General features: G+C 36.0%; 1 protein-coding gene across 1 annotated transcript; it reads right to left on the bottom strand.

The window, feature by feature from the left end:
* Nucleotides 1-795: 795 nt before the first annotated feature.
* LOC135077285 (uncharacterized) lies at nt 796-22,522 on the bottom strand. The gene is made up of 2 exons (XM_063971820.1): nt 21,338-22,522; nt 796-963 (listed from the first exon to the last, which is right to left on the bottom strand). The coding sequence occupies exons 1-2, from the start codon at nt 22,520-22,522 to the stop codon at nt 796-798; spliced, it is 1,353 nt and encodes a 450-aa protein (XP_063827890.1).
* Between the last annotated feature and the right edge of the window lie 260 nt (nt 22,523-22,782).

Consider the following 22,782-nt stretch of genomic DNA (forward strand, 5'->3'; position numbering starts at 1 on the left):
TAAGAACGGATTTTACGAAACTCTACCCCCAAGGGAGTAAAACGGGGTCAGAAGGGGGCCGCTAGTTTGGTATATTCCTATTGTGTGCCATTAGCTTTGCACAACGTAGAAGAAGATGATTGACTTTGTTAACTATAAATAGGTATGTAGAACTTGTTTTTCGTTTTGTCAAACTTGACAAAATTATAGCTGGCGATCACTAAGTATGTTTTTTTTTTCATTCACGACATGAAAATATTATTAGAGTCCACTCTGCAGGGTTTTTTTTTTGGGTGAACAGATTTCTCTCTCTCTCTCTTAGCTACACAGAAGTTGTTTATGGTTATCGGCAGTGTGTGTTTGCGTTGACATAAATAGATCACCAATAGATGTGAGCATATTATGCGGTCACCCTAAGGATTCAATTGGCGAAAAAGGTTTCAAATTACATCTTAACGATGCTACTATAAGTATGACCGGTTAAATGAGACCTCGCCTGCGGAACGCGGGGGCACAGGGGCGGGACGAGAACGGGGACCGTGCGGGGTGCGGGCGGGGATGATATAAAAGAGATAAAATTTCACTAGATAGTTCTCAAGATATGTGACGTCACAGTGAAGTGGTTAACGGTAAATAGGTGGTGATAAATTTTGTAAAATAAATTATTTTCTAATAAAGAAAATAAATTATTTTTAATAAAAAAAATAATTTATTTTATATTAAAGAAAATAATTTATTTTATAAAATTTTAATGAAACAATTCATGTCGTATTTCATGTAAAATTTATTGTGTGCAAGATGTATCCAAATTATTAATCAATCACTTATGTCCATATCAATATCACTAGAACTTGATTCTTCACTTTCAAAGCAGCCATCATCCGAATTATCTGAATCATCGTGCACATTAATAATAAAATCAACAACGTCATCTAGAACTCCGTCGTGTTCGCAGTATTCATCCGCTACAATGCTCCCACTTTTCTACGGAATATTCAGCAAATAAATTTACCAACATATTTTTTTCTGGTCCAAATTGGAGTCGATACTTTTTTCTGCTAGCTGTCTTTTTAAATCACCTCAGACCAACTCAATTGGGTTCAGGTCTGGGTGGTAAGGAGGCAAACGCAACACTTCATGGCCCTTTGCTTTCAATAACTCATCAATTTTATACAGGGTGTTTGGCGCATCGTGTGCCAAAATGATTTGGCGGATAGAATGGGTCATTACCTATATTTTCAGCCCCCATAACACGTTCCATGCCAGGCGGCTACTTTTATATTATTTTTTTTAGTAATTTCACCAAAATACCCAAATCGTATCATTTAATTTCGATTAAAAAAAAACTACTAGGCGTAGCCTCAAAGTAAATATTTTGTTTTGACGTGCATTGATGCAGGGTTGCATCAAATCTAAATTTACTGACAAATATCATCTAGTTTTTTTTTAATTCAGCTTTGAAGTTTTCCGAAAAGTTAAAAATGGACTGAACATTTAAGTTTACATGGCTATAAAAAAATAAATAAAAGAGATAGCGATCTTCGGATTTTATCAAAACTTCTCTAGTCTATTCCCATTTAAACGGTATACTAATCTTGTTTAAATAATAACAATAACTTCACAAATTCCTTAAATTAGAGCATTGACTCTACTCGGACTGATTTGCGAAATTTGTGTTTATAGCCCCTTTTTGTGTGAATAGCACGTTATTAAACACCTAACAGGTAAAAATTATTTATCTTAAGCAATGTAAAAACCTTTTCCCTATCGTTTTTCAATGTGGATTTCTTGAAATTAAAGACGAAAATAATCATTTTGATCGTTTATTAATTATTACAAATTTTGTTCAAAATGACCGTCTCGGCAACGTATACATACACTCACGACATCTTCTTCTAATTTTGACTGTTGTCGTATGCAGCCACATTTCTCTTTTTATTACTACAAAGGCGTTTTCTACTCGTGGATTGGAAGAGATGGCCCTATACAGTGGCCTGCACGTTCCCCAGACCTAATTCCGTTAGATTTTTACGTCTGGGGACGAGCTAAAGAACTGGTGTACGTAACGGATTCAAACAATAGAAGAACTACAACAACGAATAGAAAACGCCTTTGTAGTAATAAAAAGAGAAATGTGGCTGCATACGACAACAGTCAAAATTAGAAGAAGATGTCGTGAGTGTATGTATACGTTGCCGAGACGGTCATTTTGAACAAAATTTGTAATAATTAATAAACGATCAAAATAATTATTTTCGTCCTTAATTTCAAGAAATCCACATTGAAAAACGATAGGGAAAAGGTTTTTACATTGCATAAGATAAATAATTTTTACCTGTAAGGTGTTTAATAACGTGCTATTCACACAAAAGGGGCTATAAACACAAATTTCGCAAATCAGTCCGAGTAGAGTCAATGCACTAATTTAAGGAATTTGTGAAGTTATTGTTATTATTTAAACAAGATTAGTATACCGTTTAAATGGGGATAGACTAGAGAAAGTTTTGATAAAAGCCGAAGATCGTTATCTCTTTTATTTATTTTTTTATAGCCATGTAAATTTAAATGTTCAGTCCATTTTTAACTTTTCGGAAAACTTCAAAGCTGAATTAAAAAAAAACTAGATGATATTTGTCAGTAAATTTAGATTTGATGCAACCCTACATCAATGCACGTCAAAACAAAGTATTTACTTTGAGGCTACGCCTAGTAGTTTTTTTTTAATCGAAATTAAATGATGCGATTTGGGTATTTTGGTGAAATTACTAAAAAAAATAATATAAAAGTAGCCGCCTGGCATGGAACGTGTTATGGGGGCTGAAAATATAGGAAATGACTCATTCTATCCGCCAAATCATTTTGGCACACGATGCGCCAAACACCCTGTATAATAATATGTCCTCTGTGTAATGGCTTTTAATTTATTTGGATAAAATATCATCCTTTTTTAATTTATCATCAAAAGGCACCTCATGTCGTCGTAGCCAATCTTGCATTTCTGGCTTGGTAGAGGCCATAGTCGGCTTTTTTTCTACACTAACCGAATGATAAGCTGCATTATCCATTACTATTACTGAATTTGGTGGAATATTAGGCATCAGCTTTTCATTTAGCCATTTACTGAAATTCACGAAATTAATTGTATCGTGATAATCACCTGTTTTACATTTGGATTTAAATATCACAAGTGCTCCATCTACAAATCCAGTGTAGCCACCACAATGTATGACGATTTACCAATATGAGACAACACTCCGTGTTCATCCTTTGATTGCCAACATTTTGAAACGTTATGAGACGCATTGACATAAGTTTCATCAAGATATAAAATATGTCTTCCTTCTCTACGATACTTTTTAACAGTATTTAGATATTTCCACCTCCATTTGACTGTTCAATAAGGAGTTTCCTTTCAGATCCGCATTTTTTAAATTTAAAACCTAGGTCATGTAATAATAATCTTAAATATTCTCTGCCGCAGTAGTAGATTTCAGAGTTGGTATTTTTTTTTTAAATGTGTAATACTGAGTAACTTTTCTTCTTATCACGCCTTTTTTGAAATCATCTACTTCCACCCTTTTCCTGCGGCTTTGTTTCGATTTCTTCGGTGATTTAAATTTTTCGTTGTTTTTTAATAATTTTCCTTGTTGTACAATTCTGGATACAGTCTTTTCCGATAGTCCAGTAACGTTTGCTACGGTTTTGTTTAATGGTATATCTTGTTGATATTCATCAGAATTTGGATCCAGTTTTTTTTTTAAATATTCATAAACGTTAAAAGCTATTTGCTTGCACTGACTATTAATTTTATGTCCGAAAATCTTTCGATTCATCTTAAAAATGTAATCTCATGTATAGCCCTCACAAAGCGTCCGTAACAAATAACACAAGCGATCGCTAGCCGCATCGCCAGCGAAATGAATTTTGACAAGAATGCGCCTGCCGCCCGCACCCCGTACGGTCCCCGTTTTCGTCACGCCCCTGTGTCCCCGCGTTCCGCAGGCGAGGACTCATTTAACCGGCCTACCATGTGTGTTTAGGTGTGGTCTAATATGGGAGAGCTCTAGAACATAGAACCAAACTCAACAACTCAGACGCTCATCAATTCTAATTTATAAATTACTTAAACTGGAGTATAAATCTATCTCTAGTTTAATTTTTAAATTCACCTAATCATGGAAAGAATGAAAATATTTTTATAAGAAGAGATATATTTTTTTTATTTATTTAACAACTTAAAGACAGTTACATTGAGACAATTACATTTAGATAGCTTTAAAAACCACTAGGGTTTGATGTAAAGCTAACGAGTTTGCAGTGGGTACATTCTCAATTTCACATACAATTACATAATACAGCATAAAATTATTTTGATATTGTTACATTAGCTTTAGGAAATAGTCCCTCAGCTTATATTTAATATTTTAACAGTGATGATTGTGTTAGTTCGACGCAGACCTTTGTAAGTTTACATATACTATTTTGTTATATTCTTACTTATGGGCCGTAGAAGGCTAGTAGGCCTTACTAAGTTAGATCACTAACATTGAAACCGACCTTAAACAAAATGAATAAATGCAAAATTATACAGGGCGTTAGTGACACATACTACAACCATTATAACACACTTATGAGTAACTATTAAGCTGATGACAGGAGTCTGGTGTCATAGTTATTTCAGGTTTCAGATGTAAAAAATATTACCTATTACTATATTTTTCACACCTGATGATACTAGTGCAATAATATAACATCATTCTTGCGAAACAATACTATTGTGATATTGGTCTCACTTTTTAATAATATCAGAATAATAAATAATTAATTGATATGAATGTATCTTTTAGAATAACAGCGTTTTTGTCCGATCCTTTTTCTTTGTAGTCCAGTGGGGTAATTCAAATACATTAATTTGTCGACAGTAGAAATCGTCTGTCAAATATTTTTTAGTAATCAATTTTGAACTGATTGTCAAGGTAATACAGTTGAAAATTGAATATCAAAGCCAGACGATTCCTACTGTCATTCTGCCGATAGTAGATGTCAAATTTCCAATATCGCGTACGAAGAGACGGAGAACTTCAGTTTATTTGGTTATTTTTTCTTCGATTTGCGTAATGATAGCAAAATAACTAATTTGAATCACAATAATTCTGCGTTATCTGTTAAATATGTGTCAAATCTAAATACATTCGTGAATACTTAATATAATTTTTTAGTCCAAAAACTTTGTTGTCCTTTTATTTTCCTAATCATTATAATGTTCCCAATTAAATGGTTCCGCTTTGATAATTGATAACAATCAGTCGGAATTTTGACGATATAATAGTCTCTAATGACATCACAATGACTTATAAATGAAGTCATTGCTTGGATCTTAGTTATTATGGTCTATAAATTAATCAGCGGGCTTGGCAATGTCGTATTCAACGTTTGTGATCGTACACATTACGAAATTCCACCATAGATGACGGTATGTCACGATGTGGTCACGTGAGTGTCATGTAATTGATATTTATTTGATGAATACTTAACCATTTGTCATCGTGGGCTGTTGAAGGTTAAGGCTATCTCCAATTGAGGATTTTTTATCCTACTTTATAGTGAAACTACTTTTGTTATTTCAGTAATTAACGTAAAGTGTGGGAGAGTTCTTTTTACAGTGTGGTCGTGGTCTTTCACACCTAATTTGGTGGCAAGCTTTAAAATCTTTCGCCATTCTTACCGTATTGCAACCTTTCTTGTGCCTTCGTAGAGTGGACCATTGCGTGCCGTTTTGAACAGATCGGTTTTAAGGAGAGTAGGCCTGGTAAATTAGAGACGAGGGTCCAATAGAGACCAATAGACCTGATGATAATGACAATAATGATTCTTCTTCTCAGTCGGTACACTCTTGTCAGAGTGGTCGTGGTCATCATTTTGAATCACTATTCAGAGTGATGTTCCTCGTAATACGGCGCCATTCCTCGCGGACTGCAGCTTTCCGGGTACTTTCGCTAACCGAGCACTTAGTTGCGGCCTTGATCTGGTCCGTCCATCTCATTGGTGATCTACCACGTGGTCTGGTGCCCTCAACTTTTCCCTGTACTACGAGACGCTCTATGGAGTCATTACTGCGCCGAGATACATGGCCGAAGAAGGTTAAAATGCGTGACCGAACCGTGGTTGATAGGCGCTGTCTGATGCCGAGTTCATTTAATATGGAGTCATTGGTACGAAACTCGGTCCACGATATTCCCAGCATCCGTCTCCAGCACCACATCTCCAATGCGTCAATCTTCTTCCTTTCGGTTTCACGAAGAGTCCATGTTTCCGACGCATAGAGGAAAATATTAATATTAGTTATTAATAAAAATAATGATTAGTCTGAATTTAAAAACTGAATACCTAAATGTGTTTAATACCTAATTAGAATCCTCAAAATGGCCCTAGACCACTCTTTTCCAATCCACTAGGGCGTGTAATTTCTCTTCGTAGAGATAGATTCGTTTTGTTTTTTTAGCGAAAATCAAAAATTCGTTACACATAACAGACCACAATTTAATGAACTGATGAATGAACTGAATTTTAAATTCATTAAAAGATATTGAAGTTACAACAGTTTTTAGATACTTCTGAATTCATAAATGTCTTGAAAAAATGTAGAAAGAATTCTAAAGTAACCAATGACGAAATTATTTTTTGAATACTTAAATATTCCAAATAAAACCTCTAAAATGCCAGTACGATTTCAAAATGACAATTCAATTTTATCGATTTGAAATTCAAGCTGACGGTATGTGAATCATTTGGAGCTGAAATGGAACGTAGCAGTGAATGCACTATCACAACGTGAAATCCTCTTAGTGACGTCAGAGACGTGTGGCCAAACGGAGCCAATATAAAGTGCCTGGGCCCGTTTATACAGGGTGGTATCGGAAATTTATTTTATATTAGGTTTTAAGACGCAGATGGACTCTGCGTCTTTTTAACTAAATTAAAAGACTCGGGTTTTTTTTATTTCTACAATCATGAATATTAATAAATTTAGTATACATTGAGCCGCAATCCTGTATATCCATCCATACCTTGGATGCATACTGTACGTGTATTTTGTGCAGTCTAATAGGTAGACAGTTTTATTTTTCCACCATGCCTTTGAAGTCCGCCACTGTACATCAGTTTCATGAGCAAAAGTTTAAATAAAAAAATAAAATACAGAATGAGAAAGACAGCGAGCAATATACATTTACACAGCCTTATCGAGTCTTATCGAGAATCTTAGAGCTAAAAACCTGAAAGAAAAACATATTCTATTTTATTATTCAGAAAGAAAAAAATCAAGAAAAATAAAACCGACGGAATATTACTATCCATAATTGATTCAACGCAATCAACTTATACCTTGTCTGAATCTAGATATCCATCCAGTCGTAAATCAAATAAAATCTTCCCTAGATACAGCTGAGATTTCTTTTTATCCTGTACCAAATCTCCATGACAGGTTCAGGAGGTTTTTAGGTTTCGTTAAAGAATTTTTGTTAATTTATTCTTAATTGGCGTAGACATTAAGTCTATTTAGAATGATATTAAAGGTCGTAGCTTTTGTTTGGCATAGTTTTCTGAACCAATTAGACGGCTTTTAGTCAATGACTATAACAGCAAAAAGTGTGATTTTGTTGATGAACAAATGAGGTTTCATAGATTTCGTCTGCGTGTGTCAGATATCAATAGGCGATATCAGATGTAACAATCGTTCAACCCCCACTCTTCTTGAATGTCGTATTAGGCGACTAAATATGCGGACCCGTCTGATCAGTATAGGAATAATAGGTCAAATCCTCCCTTTGCTTTTGGTAAATTAGAGAGTACCTACCTGCAGAGTGACGCCCGTATTCACAAACTATGCTTGCTCAATTGAAGCAGCTAAGCGAACGCACATCGTTGAATAGAGCTTTTTGATTGTTTTGAGTCACCCTGTGCATCCACGCGTACTGTGAGACCGTCCTGCATTGGATACTAAATGACTTAACGATGATGAAGATGATAATAGTTTAAAATTTCACAAATATTTAATGGAATACAAATAATTTGTACTTTACATTCCAGACTATAAAATGGAACTTACTTCATTGGAATAACAAAGACTTTCGCGAAAAAAGTAGATACGCATCATTATTTCATCCGAATAAGTTCGTGTCGAAATATCTCCCAAGGGTTTTTACTACGCCTAGCGTTCTTATGCTGAGGCCCAATAGAAGTAGGGACAGTAGACATGCATGTTAGGTACAGTGTAAAAGATCATTTTTTTTGCTAATGAATTTTCTTGAGTGAGAAAATGCTAGATAAAGTTTGCCTTTTGTTCGTATTCTTTTATAAATTTTCAACTTATTACTTTTAAAATAACTCACCAATTACTTTGTAAAATAAATAATTAGGTACAATGAGATAGATTTCACAGTTTGGGAAACAGTGATTAAGTTACATCGGTGTAAGTAATGACTGAAACTGAAATCTAACTAAAATCAGTGTCCAAGCACGCTCTTAGATGGCGGGATATACTGACCGGGTGTCCTTTTTGGCACAAACTGAAGTTGTTATTTTTATGTTAGTTTTTTTGTGCCAAATAAGTCAAATAAGTTTAATAAGGCAGAGTTGCACCACCTAACTTTGACTGTAACTAAAACGATAACCGGTGTTTTTTGTACGGAGTTTGACAGATTTTTGACCCAGCCTTAGGTATCTCGCACACGGCGACCATAAACGCGCGACAGTATCGCTACTAACGCGCGTTAATCGCATTTGCAACGCACTACAGAAGTGATGCCAACTCGCTACTAACGCACTGCCATTACAAAAAGTCGCGTGGGCGAGGGCCCTTAGACTTTTTGATCGTACCTACTGTTTCTCACCTTTACATTACCAACACGTACCCATTATGAGTTTGCTATAGAAAATACAATAGAATAGAACTCGATGTAAGAGGATTGTACAGAAACACTCTCAATATCTTAAAAGCCCAGTGTTATCTTCAAGTGCTTAAGGACGAGGACACGGCACATGAAGCTAAATACCGTTGGGTCTTATATGATTGTAATAGGTACGATTTTGCAACGAAAATGTGTAGTCTAAGGTGCTGTCGATAAAACCTGTGCACTGAGTCGTTTCATGTGAATACGTTTTGTGTAATCAGAAAGTTTAAATACATTTTCTTGCTTGAGAAAATTACATTATTACTGGTTTTTGTAGTAGGTATGTATTAGTTTCAATGAATGTAAATGTACGCTAACAAAATTTTGGAAGTCATGCCAATAATAATGATTAAGTTGAATTTTCCGGTGGGAAACACATGAGCATTGTGATTTATAAATTCTTCAGAGACCCTGCATTGTGGTTTTTAAATATTTGACTAAATACCAAAATTCTTAAATAAGCATAATTTTAAACATTACACAAAGTATTTGCTAACTCTTTTAGCAGACTGGGTACAAACTTTTTGATAGCCGATAGTTTGGTCGATGGATCGATTCATATTGTACATGACGTATCATGCGCACATTACACCAATTTGGTATCGGCCGATTTCTTATACAAATTGAAATCCGACCAAACTCTACCGGCCGACTAATGCCTTGATCACACGTACCGAGCAAACGGGCGAGACAGTGCTCTCGGCCGAGTACTCGGTGTGTATGAACATTACGCCAAGTGCTCGGCCGAGCGCTCGAGTATGTGACTCGCTCACCCAACTGTCTCGACCGAGTAAACATTTTACTGTCTCGTCTGCGGGGATTCTAAAAATTCCAGGCCATAGAAAAAACTTTTCTGCAATAAGTAGGGGAGCGAGGGGCTTGTTGTAACAGTTTTCACTAAAACTAATATATCTTGAGATCTATTGATTAAATGTCTACTAAATAAAGATGGATGGATGCTGATGGAATCAAGTAAAAATAATACCATAAATATTGGTCATTATTTTACAATTAATTATTTTCTAGAAGAAGTGCGGTGTTACAACTTACCTCGTGCTTGGGGCAAGTTGTAACATCTACCGGGGCAAGTAGGAACGCCAAAAAAAACGACAATAATACCTTTAATCATTTATTCTTTGCTTGATTTTAATAAAATTCACATCTCTTAAAAGTAAGTATTATACAGGGTGTTAGGTAAATGGGTTTATGAGCCGACACTAGCCCATGTTAACATGGGCATATAAATGGTATATGGTGAAGTCAGAAATTTGACATCATCATTTTAATTGTTTTAATTTTCATACAAAATAAATTTTATAAAATCCGATTTTTATGAAAATTAAAATAACTAAAATGAAGATATCAATTTTAAATTATAATAACTAAAATGAAGATACACTTTTTTAGTAAGCAACACCTAAAAATTAAGTAATAAGCAATCTTATTTAGTTAAACACTACTTGTAACATGTTACAACAAGCCCCCGCATTTTGTTACAACTAACCCCATGGTATGATTTTTAACATTTATCAAGATAACTATTTAAACAATTTAGTAATCATAAAAACTGTTACACATTATCAGAGATAGATAAATTTGAATGGAAATAAGATATAGAACATTTGAAATTAGTCAGTAATAATAACGCAAACCGAAATTTTACGACAGTACAATTTTATATTACCTGGCAAAAATGAAGCACGTGCACAATTCCGCTCACTGCGCCGGCCGGCGGGACAGTAGCTATGGCCACATGATACGGCGCGGTTTATAGGTTAAATCGAGTCAAAGACATACGTCAATTGCGTTTAAGATCCTAGTGAAAAGAGCCTGTTACTACTTACCCCTGTTACAACAAGCCCCTCGCTCCCTATACGAAATACTAAAATTTCCAAGCCATTGAAAAAAAGCTTGGCTTCAATTATAGTACCTAAGTGAAGTTCGTCGTTTTCTAAAGTACAACTAACTCTAACCCTTAATTACAGAACAGTTGGCGGACCAAGTTTAACCCTCATTGTTCTGGTGAGGACGTCCAGGGAAGTCTGCATTTGTGAGAGGACAGAGGATATGAATGTCTTGGGAGTAGCTCAGAATTATTAACGATCGTTGATTTATATCAATCAATAGATTTTTTATTTTCATCTATTTGATTATGCCTGATTATCATCTAGTTGATATTATGTGCCTTTTTGAAGATTGAAGAGCCTCCATAAAGCACGGATAAAAGGCAATTTACACCCATGTCTACCAGGAAATAGTTTAGTAAACTCTACATGAGAGGAAAATCAAAAGATCTTAATTTTGTTTAAAAATATCAGTAGTTTCAAATGTTTTGAATGTAATAAGTGTGTGGTTGTAATAATAACGAACAACGAAGAAGTCTGGTCATACCAAATTTACGACTCAGCTCGCAACAAACAGCTAGCCTGCTCAGTGCTCACGTGTTTGTCTATCAAAGTCAAAGTCAAAGTCAAAATTTCTTTATTTGTTTAGACTAATAAATAGTTCTTACAAATCGTCATTTTGCTCTTAAGGAGCCTCTACATGTCTCATAATCTTTTTACCCTACCAGCGCTTCGAGACCAACATTTGGCAAGTGCTGAGAAGAAGCGCCGCAACAAACTCAGTCACCACTGTCTGCCGGTTAATATAAATAAATAGAAATAGTAGTAGTAGGTAGTAGGTACATTCGATTCAGGAGCAGTTCACTGAATTTACCATGCATTCTTGTATGGTGTATCTTATCAAACTTATGCACTTGCCATTTGAAATGGTTAATTACATTCTGCGAACAGCTGTGCAACTAAAGAAGCTTACAGACGAGCGACATTATGTCGGCGACTGCTCGCGATAGTGGTAGGCGACTGTCAGCGACTATAGGTGACTGTCGGCGACAGATTCGAGTCGCTGTCATGACAAGTTGACACTCTGACTATACGTTAGTGATTACTCGTCTTCGAGAGTCGCGACTCGGAATGCACCGGCGACTGTCAGCGACCATTGGCGGAATTTGTCTTATTAATCTATCGGCAACTGTAGCCAATATTCTGTCGCTGGTCTGTGAGCGCCCTAACTGGCATTAATTTTATAACTAAAAAGCTGTTTTAATATCAACGGTAAATATTCATCTTCATCATGAAAATGATGGCGTGCAACCCAAGTACTACAGAAGTACTACGTCCATCTTGAGACTTTACTCTGAACAAAGCGACTAAACTTCTCCCAGCTTTATGCTGTAATTAGGATCCGAGTTAGCTGCACTAAGACTTCGAAACTAAAAGTGTACACGTGCCTCTGTTGTAGTTACGGGACCATCTGTTTAACTTAGAAAACAGCTAAAATTAGATAATCTAGTGCCAGTTTTCAGCATAAATCCCTACTAATTTTTAAGTGACCCCTATGGTGACACATAACAGGCATTTTGCTTTCGTAAGGGTAACTTAAAAATTAGTGTTCGATGGTGAAAACGAGTGTAAATGAACTTTATTTTCGCTTTACATTATGTTATTGAGAATACGTTTTATGTAGGTAAATGAAAAAAAAAAAGCTTTGGATCCAATTAACAAGTGGTTGCCAGGTTTTAGAAATTTAATAATGGAGTCCATTCTCATTTCGTTTCAAAGATCAGAACCTCCTCACAATTACAAAGGAACGAAAAATAAAGAATATAAAAGTCTGAGCTAAATCAAGTTTCAGTTCCTATCCCAGAAAAGTTTTCAAGAAAACTAAACCGAAAACAACTAACAAGAGAGTCGAACAAGAAAACTAAGCCACTAAGTAACGGAGTAGGAACTGGCGTTTTATTTTGGAGCGGCATAAAAAGTGTAGTGAAACCCATTGAAATAACTACTCGTAAAGCGAATCACGAAACGTTAATGTGCGAAACTCAATTTTAAATTGCTCAAAATGTTACTAGTTACTTAGTTGGGACAAGCAAGAAAATCATACAAGAACCTCTATGCCATCCAATATGTAAGTACTGGATTGCTAAATTAGGACAAAAATTATACGTTCTAATGTGATGCTTAATATTACTTTTACGTGATTTCGCTCATGTTGTTATTTTTAATATTCTTTTTGGCATGTTTGGAAATACGGTAAAAATAACGATATTTACCCAATTTTTATTAGAGATTATACGAACTGGAAAACATTTCAATATACCATACGAATTTGGAGGAAAGAAAATTAAGTGTTCTCATCATGAATACTAAACTGTTCAGATTACCTAATAACGTTATAACATACCGAAAACTTAAAAAGTTCGTAACTCGCAAGTTCCAAATAGACCTTATAGCAGACTCAGTCCCGAGGTGCAACTTACGAATGTGTTGTTGTGCCACGTGCATAACTTTAATTGATTAACTTATAGTAAACAAGCAGTGTGAATAAAAATGTTTTCTCTGGGTTATATTTGCATTTTATTTAACTTGGGACAGTTTTTTGAATTACATATTTTTATTAAGTGAGTGGAACAGAATCCCTACTTCTCTAAAAATTCGAAATTACTCTGTCTATGTGTAACGCTTTCACGCCTAAACTATTGAACCGATTTTGATGAAAGATAAAGAGATAGTTTGAGTCCCGGGAATTTAATTTATCCCGGTTTTTCTGTGAAGCCGCAGGCTTAGCCTTAGCTTATAAGCTAGCAATAAATAAAAAGAAACAAAAAAGATAAAGAGTATTTTTACAAAATGTTTTCATTTCTTATTATACTCGTAACTGTGACCTACGAGTATGAGGCATTATTTTCGTTCAATTTTGCTTATCTAAAAGCCATTCTATTTCCATCATTTGTATCTCAAATGCAACGTTAAAAGAATCGAGCGAGCTTCATTTCAAAAGAACATGCGATACTTTTTCCAATGTCTTATTACCTGTGGGAGTTTCAAGGAATATCAAACAAATAATTTTATTCAAAGGAACGTAAAACAGTATGGCGACACCGACGTAGGAAAATTGGTTTTCCTCTTGAAATACAATAGTCGTTCTGTTTACGAGAACGTTACACGAATTTACATTCGCAACTTACTAACATGCAGGGCCATACTTCAAAGGTTTCATACGGTTTGTTCTTTTTAAGTTTTCCCATTGAAGTTACACGGTGCAGTGGGAAAATGTTGCAGGAATATTTTTGTCATTTATAAAGTAAGTTATTTAATATTAGTGGTATTTTATGTTTCACTGTTAAAGCTTATGTTTTCATGATTAAGGGAGATTCAGAAGTAAAATAACCTATTATTTATTATAGGTTTTTGAAGCTGTGGTGTCATATAAATAATATTCGTCGTCTGACATTCGTCGACATCGGATAGCGCTTTATGCACTCTCTGATGTAGCCTGCACAGAAGTCATTCCGTGGTTGCTCTGGAGTTACTTTGTCGTCATTTACGTGTCACTTTAGTTTAGTACATGCCTACGCTTATGACTCGGAGATAACTTACGGCATATCATGATCATTGATTGCTAAATGTCGCGTCATGCCACAAAATGCCCCGCAGCATTGTGCATCCTGTGGCCAACCTGTTATTCAATTTGTATGTAAATTATCTCTGTTTCAATATAAATATTCATCAGAAAATTTTGTTTCCCGATGGGCATTTTACCTCGCTCAGCGGTTAAACTTATCCGTTTAGAGTAGTTTCACTTTGAGTGCTTCAGTTCCGACTCGGAACGGAATATTCCGGAACTTTCATGCGAGGGTCAAGGAAAATGTTTTGTAAATTCTGAAAGTCAGTTATAAGAGTTTCGGGAGATATTATGGTAAAACGTACGTCTAAGTACCTACCCTTGTATAAAATGCGGACCAGAGACTATACATACAGACAGTGTGGTAATTAGTTATGAAGGAATGTCGGCTATAGGTATAGAGACAGTGTGGTGGTTGAAATGAAGGAATGACGGTTAAAGTACGGCAAGGCTGTTGTATGTGGAGAGATTTAGAATCGTTCCTTTCAGCCAAATGACTTTTACTGATGGACAAAAGTCTCCTCCAAGGATTTCCACAAGGAACGGTCCTGCACTGCCCACATCCAGGTACTTCCAGCGGCCTTTACTAGGCTCACTTAGTGGAAGGTCTGCCCACGCTACATCTTCCGGCCCGTGGTCGCCACCCGAAAACTTTTCTGCCCCAGCGGCCATCAGCTCTACGAGCTATGTGCAGGTTTAGAATTTCATACCGAAAGAAGGAACAACAGAAAAAAAATAAGTGTCATTTAGGTTCTAATGGTGTCTGCTCCGATATAGGGTTGTTCTATACCAAGTTATAAACTTGACAGATGTATCTATCAATTAAGTGAACTGCGCTCAGCTATTGTAATCCCTGATTGGCGAGCATTGGCTGTCCATCGGATCATTAGCCGTATCTGATATTCGACTGTTTGAATAGCGGAAATAATAGTCGCTACCTGATACCTAGTGCTTGCTTATGTTTGGAATTGCGGGAACACGTAGGTGAGGAGAATTTGAGGGAAGATACTGCAATAGACTATTCCTTTCTAATACCAAAAACTAATAGCAATGTCCTGCAATCTATTGGTGCCACAATGAAGATGTGGCGTCAACGTGTGTTGTTTGACAAAATGTTATTTCAAAAGTCATTTGAAATATCTAATAGAAGTGACTCCAGTACCAAATGGTTCTCACGTTGTAATATCAGTAAGTACTTATAAATTCAATTAAAACTTGTCACAAGTTTGTCTCAAATACTGATAGGGCCAAAAGTACGTAACGAGCACAAATTGAAGTCAAAATTATTACAATTTCCTCAAGCTTTAGTCATAAAAAATGTAAGTACGTAAAATATAAAAATAACTCGCTACCTGCATCCCCAAAATCATATTCGAGTCAAAACACAAGAATATCCAACTCAAAAATCCGAACCGACACCGCAACATTGCAAAATCTTTTTACCTCCGTCCGATCCTAACTCCCTTCACACGTCAATTAGAGATGTTTGATGGACACATACAAAACGTCGAGCGATATTCGCGGAACACGATTATGAAAAACGTGATATTGACGGGAACCGCGTTGGAGAACTATGAGGCTAAATAAAAAATGTGGATAAAAGGCTTTGTCGGCAACCTCATTATGAATATTAAGAATACACATCTATTGTAAGCCTTTAAGATACATGCAACGTACATTATGATCGTTAGATCTACCTAGTGGGAGGGGAGGCCTAGAATACTTACATGACTATAGTGGAGCCCAAGCGGGGATTTCGGTATCTAAAGCGCGGTAGGTAACAAGGATCCTTGTACCCGGTTGAGTACTTCCACTAAATATGAGCACAAATAAAAAAAAAATTGCGCGTGATTATAAGGGTTGGGTAGGTGAGTTGTGAGTAACAAGCAAACAAGTGTTAACACTTTATTATACCTAGTCTACTAGTATTTTAAAATTATTCACCAAGCTGAACTTAATTAGTTACATTTTTAAAGTAAATTTCATTTTATAAATTAAGACAGTCACTCCAATTTAAGTTAAAATGAAAGTGCCTTAGAAACTATCCCTCGCTCATGACAGCTTGCTGCAACTTGTAGTATTAGCTCAAAGCTCGCCCGTCTTTGAGCTTTGCCCTTTGCACGCACCGGCACAAAAGCTTAAAACTTTGCTCTGCGTACCGTCAAGACTTCAACAATCGACTGTTATAACTGGAAAAAGCTTCTTTAGTGCTGACACCTTTATGACACGTTGCTAAAGCTTTAAAGCACAAAGCTTTGTTGAAGATAGCTTGGTTATTTGTGTAACGGACTACAATGAAAGCTATGTGGTTACATGTTCGAATCCCGTTGAGTGTAAAATATTACTGTGATTAATAAGAACGAAAATCTTAACCAAAAATAGATACATGATATATTTACCTAATAAAAACATACAAACATAAAGGATTATTATGAAATATTTCAAAAATAGTTGATGTTGGAAACTCGCTAGAATGACAACGTGTAGGTATAGGTTACATTTGAAATGGTTTCGATTGTATTATAGGCAACCCTACTGCCTACGCAATAAAAGATATTATCTGAAATAATTCACAATGGTTCCAATAATATTATGTTCTAGTTAACAATAATAAAACAACAGAAAAAGTTTGGCCAAGAAGTTGTTAATAATACAAAACTCATGGTCTCAAAATATTTGTTCTAACTTATAGGCAGGCAAAGTTCTTCTCATAAATGAATATTAAATTATCGGTGAAATTGTATCAATGAATAATTGTTAAACTTAAGTGCCTATTCATCAACTGTATCTAATTAAAACTTTTCTGAAGCAGAAAATAGTTTATGATTAATTAGTTTGTGTATGGAATGCGGAGGCGATCCATCAATTTTGTCTGGAAGAAAAACATAAACGTATTTACATTTTGTTGGCTCATTATGATTCTGATACTTTTATTGATTTTTAAAAATAAACGTTTTACAGGTAGCAGGAAGGTGCTGGACGCAGGCCGCTACCAGCCGGGCAACATGGAAAGCATTGGGGGAGGCCTACGTTCAGCAGTGGACGTCCTATGGCTGAGGTGATAATGATGATCAATCGTTTCACAAATTTATTGTATCAGCAAATGGCAGTACAGTTACTGGATATAAGGCGATATCTCTAAATTTTTAATCCTTGGGTTAACTGTCAGAGAGTATCTTATGCCATTAAGTTTGCCTTATATTTAAAACAACTTACATGACAATTAAAATTTAAATAAATAAACAATTTTATACATCCGTTTCCAGCTATTTAATTGAGTCATCGGTCCATCGAGCAGTTCTCCCTACAAGCTTTACGCCTCGTCCGAGAATCCGCATTCTCTACCTAATTTTCATTAAGTGGTATTAAAAATGTAAGTTATAAAAAAATAAAGTTAGGTTTGTGGAAGAAGATAATTTCATAATCTCTGACTCTTAAGTCTTAATATCAAAGAAAACTGAACACAATTATAATTATTATACTTGATTATGATTACATTAAGTAATACTTAAGGCTTCTTGAAATAGCAAAGTAGATTAATTGATCGGCTTAAGGTAAGCTGCCGGAAGTACAGGAGTAGGTACCCTCAGAATCAACAGAGTTTAATGATCCTCCAATAATAATTAATTTTATCCAGGAATTCCGGGAATCATGAGGTTAGGGAAAGTATAAAAGCAATTTTTTAGATTTGCTTAAAAGTTATCCCTAGAGATTAATTAGAGAGTATTGTAGTTATTTGGTCACCGAATTTCGAGTTCAACATTTTAAAGTTAAGAAGGTAACACCATTTAAGCCTAAAAAAAGTCCAGTACTATTCAAATCGTATGCCTTACATCAAATCAGTAGTTGTCATTCTGCATTGGAGTTTAAATTTTTCTCGAAAGAGAGCTAAATAAATAAATAAATAAATAAAAAAGCTATTTAAACCCTTATCTTCTCCAACAACCATCATATTTAAAAGCAAAACTGTAACCGTATTTCAAATTTAATTGTACAATTTAAAATAATAAACTGCAGTCCACGCTTTATTCTTCGCAGAAAAAGGAATAAACTCCGTCCCAACTATCAAGTCCGGCCAGTCCTGATTGTCTTTAGCTCTAATTAACCAACAAAAAACAAAGTTTCAGCTCGTAGAAGTTGCGTTATGAAAGAAAAAGGTTGAGCAGCACTACTACATTTTTAGTTTTACTACTGTATAAAAGAGAAAAACAGAGAAAATAATTTGAAATTAATTGTGTTCTTAACCCTTCAAGCTCCGCGAATCCAGACACAATAGATAATTAATCAATGAGGATCATTTCGATTTTTAGCTGTGAATGCAGATTTATAGGGCTAAGAAATCCTTAATATACAGTCCAAAAATTTTTGTTCTACGACAAAAATTGACGAAGTTATGGCCAAATTACTAAAAAAGTTCACTGACCGCCCGGCGCGGGAACGATGACGTCACTAAATCCGATCCGAACGCTGCCGGCGTACTGTATGGATAGAAAAAAAATTTTTCTAGCCAAACTGTCAGTTTTAGAGAAAAACTTGTAATGAAATTTATTCATCAGAATATAGTAAGCTATCGATAGGTAATTTTTAAAAATAGAAATTTTGAAAAATATCGCAACAAATCCATACGCTCATACGATTCAATGGAACGCGGAAACGCGATTGGGGTCTCCGCGGTGGTATATTTGGCGATTTATTCAAATAAAGTGTTCATAAGTGTTGTTAGTCATATCTTCTTCCAAGTAAAATATAAAAATGTATAAGTATTAATTTATTTACTTCTAGCAATTAGGTATAGCTGAGGCAGATACACTCTGCCTAGGCTACAAGCAAGACATTGCTATGAAGATCATTTCGATGTACACGCAATACCTACCTGTTATTTAGTTTTTCTGAGTTTATCCTACGTACCTACCTAATAGTACCTATCTATTCGCCGTTCCCATGGGCGGGCCAGCTGCTGCAGGAAAGGACAGCTGCTCCCTCCTGGAAATTATTTAATCTTAGCCTAGAAGCTGGGTATGACTCCCCCGCCCCCCTCCTCTCCCCAAGTCATAAACTGGGCATGACTTCCCCCTCAGCCAGAAGTTGGGTAAGGCTTGCCCCTCCCCCAGGCTAAAAGCTGGGTATTACTTATCCCCCCCCCCCCCAGACCCCCCTAGGCCAGAAACTGGTTATTAGCACTCATATTATGTATTATTATGTTCAATACAAACAGTCATAAAGTTACACTCACCCCAACCGCGTCTCCGCATTCCATCGAATCCTATGAAAATGTGGTCTTTGGACATAGCGATACTTATTTTTCACAATTTTTATTTTTAAAAATTACTGGTCGATGGGTTACTTTATTTTGATGAATAAATGTTATTAAAAGTTTTTTTCTAAAACTGATAGTTTAGCAGGAAAAAAATATTTTCCATCCCAATAGTACGCCGGCTGCGCTCGATTCGGATATAGTGACGTCACGCGGCCCTGCGGACGTTGACTTTTAGCGGCAAAAACGGCCTATGTTTATTTATTTATTTATTTATTTATTTATAATCTGCTTGAAGGCTTACAGAAAGTCCAACGCGCCAACAAGTTATACAATACAGATAATTTATAATAGCAATTTCAATATGTAAAATTGTCAAATAATTAAAACGATAAATTAAATAATAGTCAAATAACATTAAAATTAAATACATAAAATAATTAAGTCCAAAATAGAATGTCATACCTAAGACTACTAATAAGAATAAGAGATAAATACATTTATGTCCAGAGATCAATGTCAAAGTTATTCAAAGTTATTACTTACACAAAAATCTATGAATTAATACCATTATTGTACCTAAGCGGTCGGCAAATATGTCGATATCGTGCTGAGCAACTAAGTCCCCGATTAAACGTAATGCGCGGGTAGAAGGCGCGCTCGCTGCGCGAGTGGTGCGCGTGACCGGCCGGTGTAGCAGCCTAGGGCGGCGACGCGGTTCAACCATCCCGGTAACATCCCGTGGTATGCGCGTAGGCACTGATAAGCCTACTTTCGCTAATATTTGTGGACTATCAATTTTCCCATGTATAATCGACAAATAGTATATTATACTTGACATTATCCTCCTAAACTTAAGGGTTTCCAAATCAACCATGCCGGAGACAAACAAGGACGGGTACAAATAGGGGTAATATCCGTATCTCTTTTTATACAGCCAGCGAGCAAACTTGCGTTGAATTTTTTCTATCATTAAGGCATATTTATCCTCGTAGGGATCCCAAATGACAGCACCATACTCAAGCTTGCTACGGACGTATGCGCTATACAATATCTTAGCTACCCTAATATCGTCAAATTGAGCAGACGTCCTTATAACAAACCCTAATAACTTACTAGCCAATTTACAAATTTTTGTCACATGTTTGTGAAAGTCCAACTTAGAATCTAGCATTAAACCTAGGTCTCGTATGTCAGCGACTCTTTCCAGTGGAGTGTCATATAAATAATAATTAATATTCAATGGAGAACGTTTACGTGTAAAAGTAATTACTTTACACTTGTCAGTATTAAATGCTAGGCGATTGACGAAACTCCATTCTAATACCGCATCAATGTCGCTTTGCAATGCTATAGCGTCTGGAACACTGGAGACACCCAAACAAAGTTTGAGATCATCCGCAAACAGTAGGCATTCAGAAAATTTAACACATGTAGGTAGGTCATTTATAAAGATTAAGAAAAGTGTGGGTCCAAGGGTACTACCTTGACTGACACCTGATCGTGTGTAGTATTCATCAGACTCAAATCCATTCACTCTTACAAATTGACTTCGATTTTCAAGATAACTGGCAAAAAAATCCAAAAGTTTTGGAGTTAATCCTATAAGAGCCAGTTTCTGAAGGAGAATATCATTATCTACCATATCGAACGCCTTTCTGAAATCAAAGTAGGCTGCATCTACCTGATGACCAGCATCCATCTCAGCGTGCACATAATCGACATGCCTAACCAGGTTAGTAGTGGTCGATCGTGCTTTTCGAAAGCCGTGCTGATCATCATGCAGCAAGTGGTTGACTTGTTTGCCGATACGTAAATTCAAAATTGATTCCATAATTTTCGCAAACACTGAAAGCACGGCAATAGGCCTAAAACCAGAGACATCCATAGTGGACTCCCCCTTAGGAATAGGCGTAACCCGCGATGTCCTCCACTGCTTCGGGTACTTAGAGCGTCTGAGACAGAGGTTGAATATGTACAAAAGGGGCTCCTGAAGAGCAGATATGCAGTCCTTAGCAAGAAACACTGGAATACCATCGGGGCCACCAGATGATCGCGCCTTAATGCGCTTCATTGCTTCTCTTAGATCAGATTTGTCAATGATATCTATAGAAATGGCAGTGGCATCCGCACGTGCTGAACGTGCAGCCTCACCAGAATCTAGCTGTGGAACCTCACTCTGAAACACTGAGCCAAAGTATTCGGCAAAGGCGTCGGCTGCAGCCTGACCAGTCACTTCATTGCCGTTAAACTTAAAAGCATCGATGTGACATCTCTCCCTCTTTTTATCTTTAACATGCTCCCAGAATTTACCCGGGTCGTTGATAATATTTTTTTGGAGTTCTTTCAAATTTTGCTTATGAGCGTTGTCTATTAATATTTTAACTCGCCATCTATAGAATTTGAAAAGTTCTTTGTTGAACTCCTTACCTTCAGTCCTATAGCGTTTCAAATGAAAGTATTTATTCTTAATATCACGTATAATGTCTGCAGTATACCATTTAGGATAAATGTACCGTTTATTACACGTGGATTTGATTTTAGATGGTACAAAACAATTTATGCTATCATATAATTTTGTATAGAACAGTTCTACAGCTGAATCTGCATCGTCAACGCCAAACAAATCAGACCAATCCATAGCAGCCAGCGTCCCATATAAACCTTGAAGGTCAGCCTTACGCCAGTTCCAATCAGGCCTAGTTTTAGGGCGTACATCAGTAGGTGGCGAGGTGGGCAGGAAACCAATCGAAATTTGAAATCTAACTTCAAGTACAGGATGGTACTGGTCTATTGGCACTAAGGGTTCCAATCCTGTAGACACCGTAACCTGCTCGGGTTCGAGGTTGCCCAACACGAGATCTAACATACCACCATATCTATTTAATACATTATTATATTGCCGGAGATTACAGAAGTCACAAAATAGATTAAAATTCATGTTAACGTTAACACTACATGACTTCAGATTAAAGTCACCTATAACTAAAACATTCATATTCGGGTAGGTACAGATTACATTTTCAATACATGTCAATACATTTAGATACTGTTCATTATTGTAATTTGGAGGCAGGTATACAACACAAAATAAACAACTGATTCCTTTAAGATTTACAATAGCTAAAA

The sequence above is a fragment of the Ostrinia nubilalis genome, chromosome 13, assembly GCF_963855985.1.
Source record: "Ostrinia nubilalis chromosome 13, ilOstNubi1.1, whole genome shotgun sequence".
NCBI lineage: Eukaryota > Metazoa > Arthropoda > Insecta > Lepidoptera > Crambidae > Ostrinia > Ostrinia nubilalis.

What these genes read in the sequence shown, in the direction of transcription:
- LOC135077285 (XM_063971820.1), bottom strand. Translation starts at nt 22,522, where the DNA reads ATGTTAGATCTCGTGTTGGGCAACCTCGAACCCGAGCAGGTTACGGTG. An exon ending in AGATGGATGCTGGTCATCAG is followed by an intron (nt 964 to 21,337) that starts GTAGATGCAGCC and finishes AATATTCCGTAG; the next exon opens with AAAAGTGGGAGCATTGTAGC.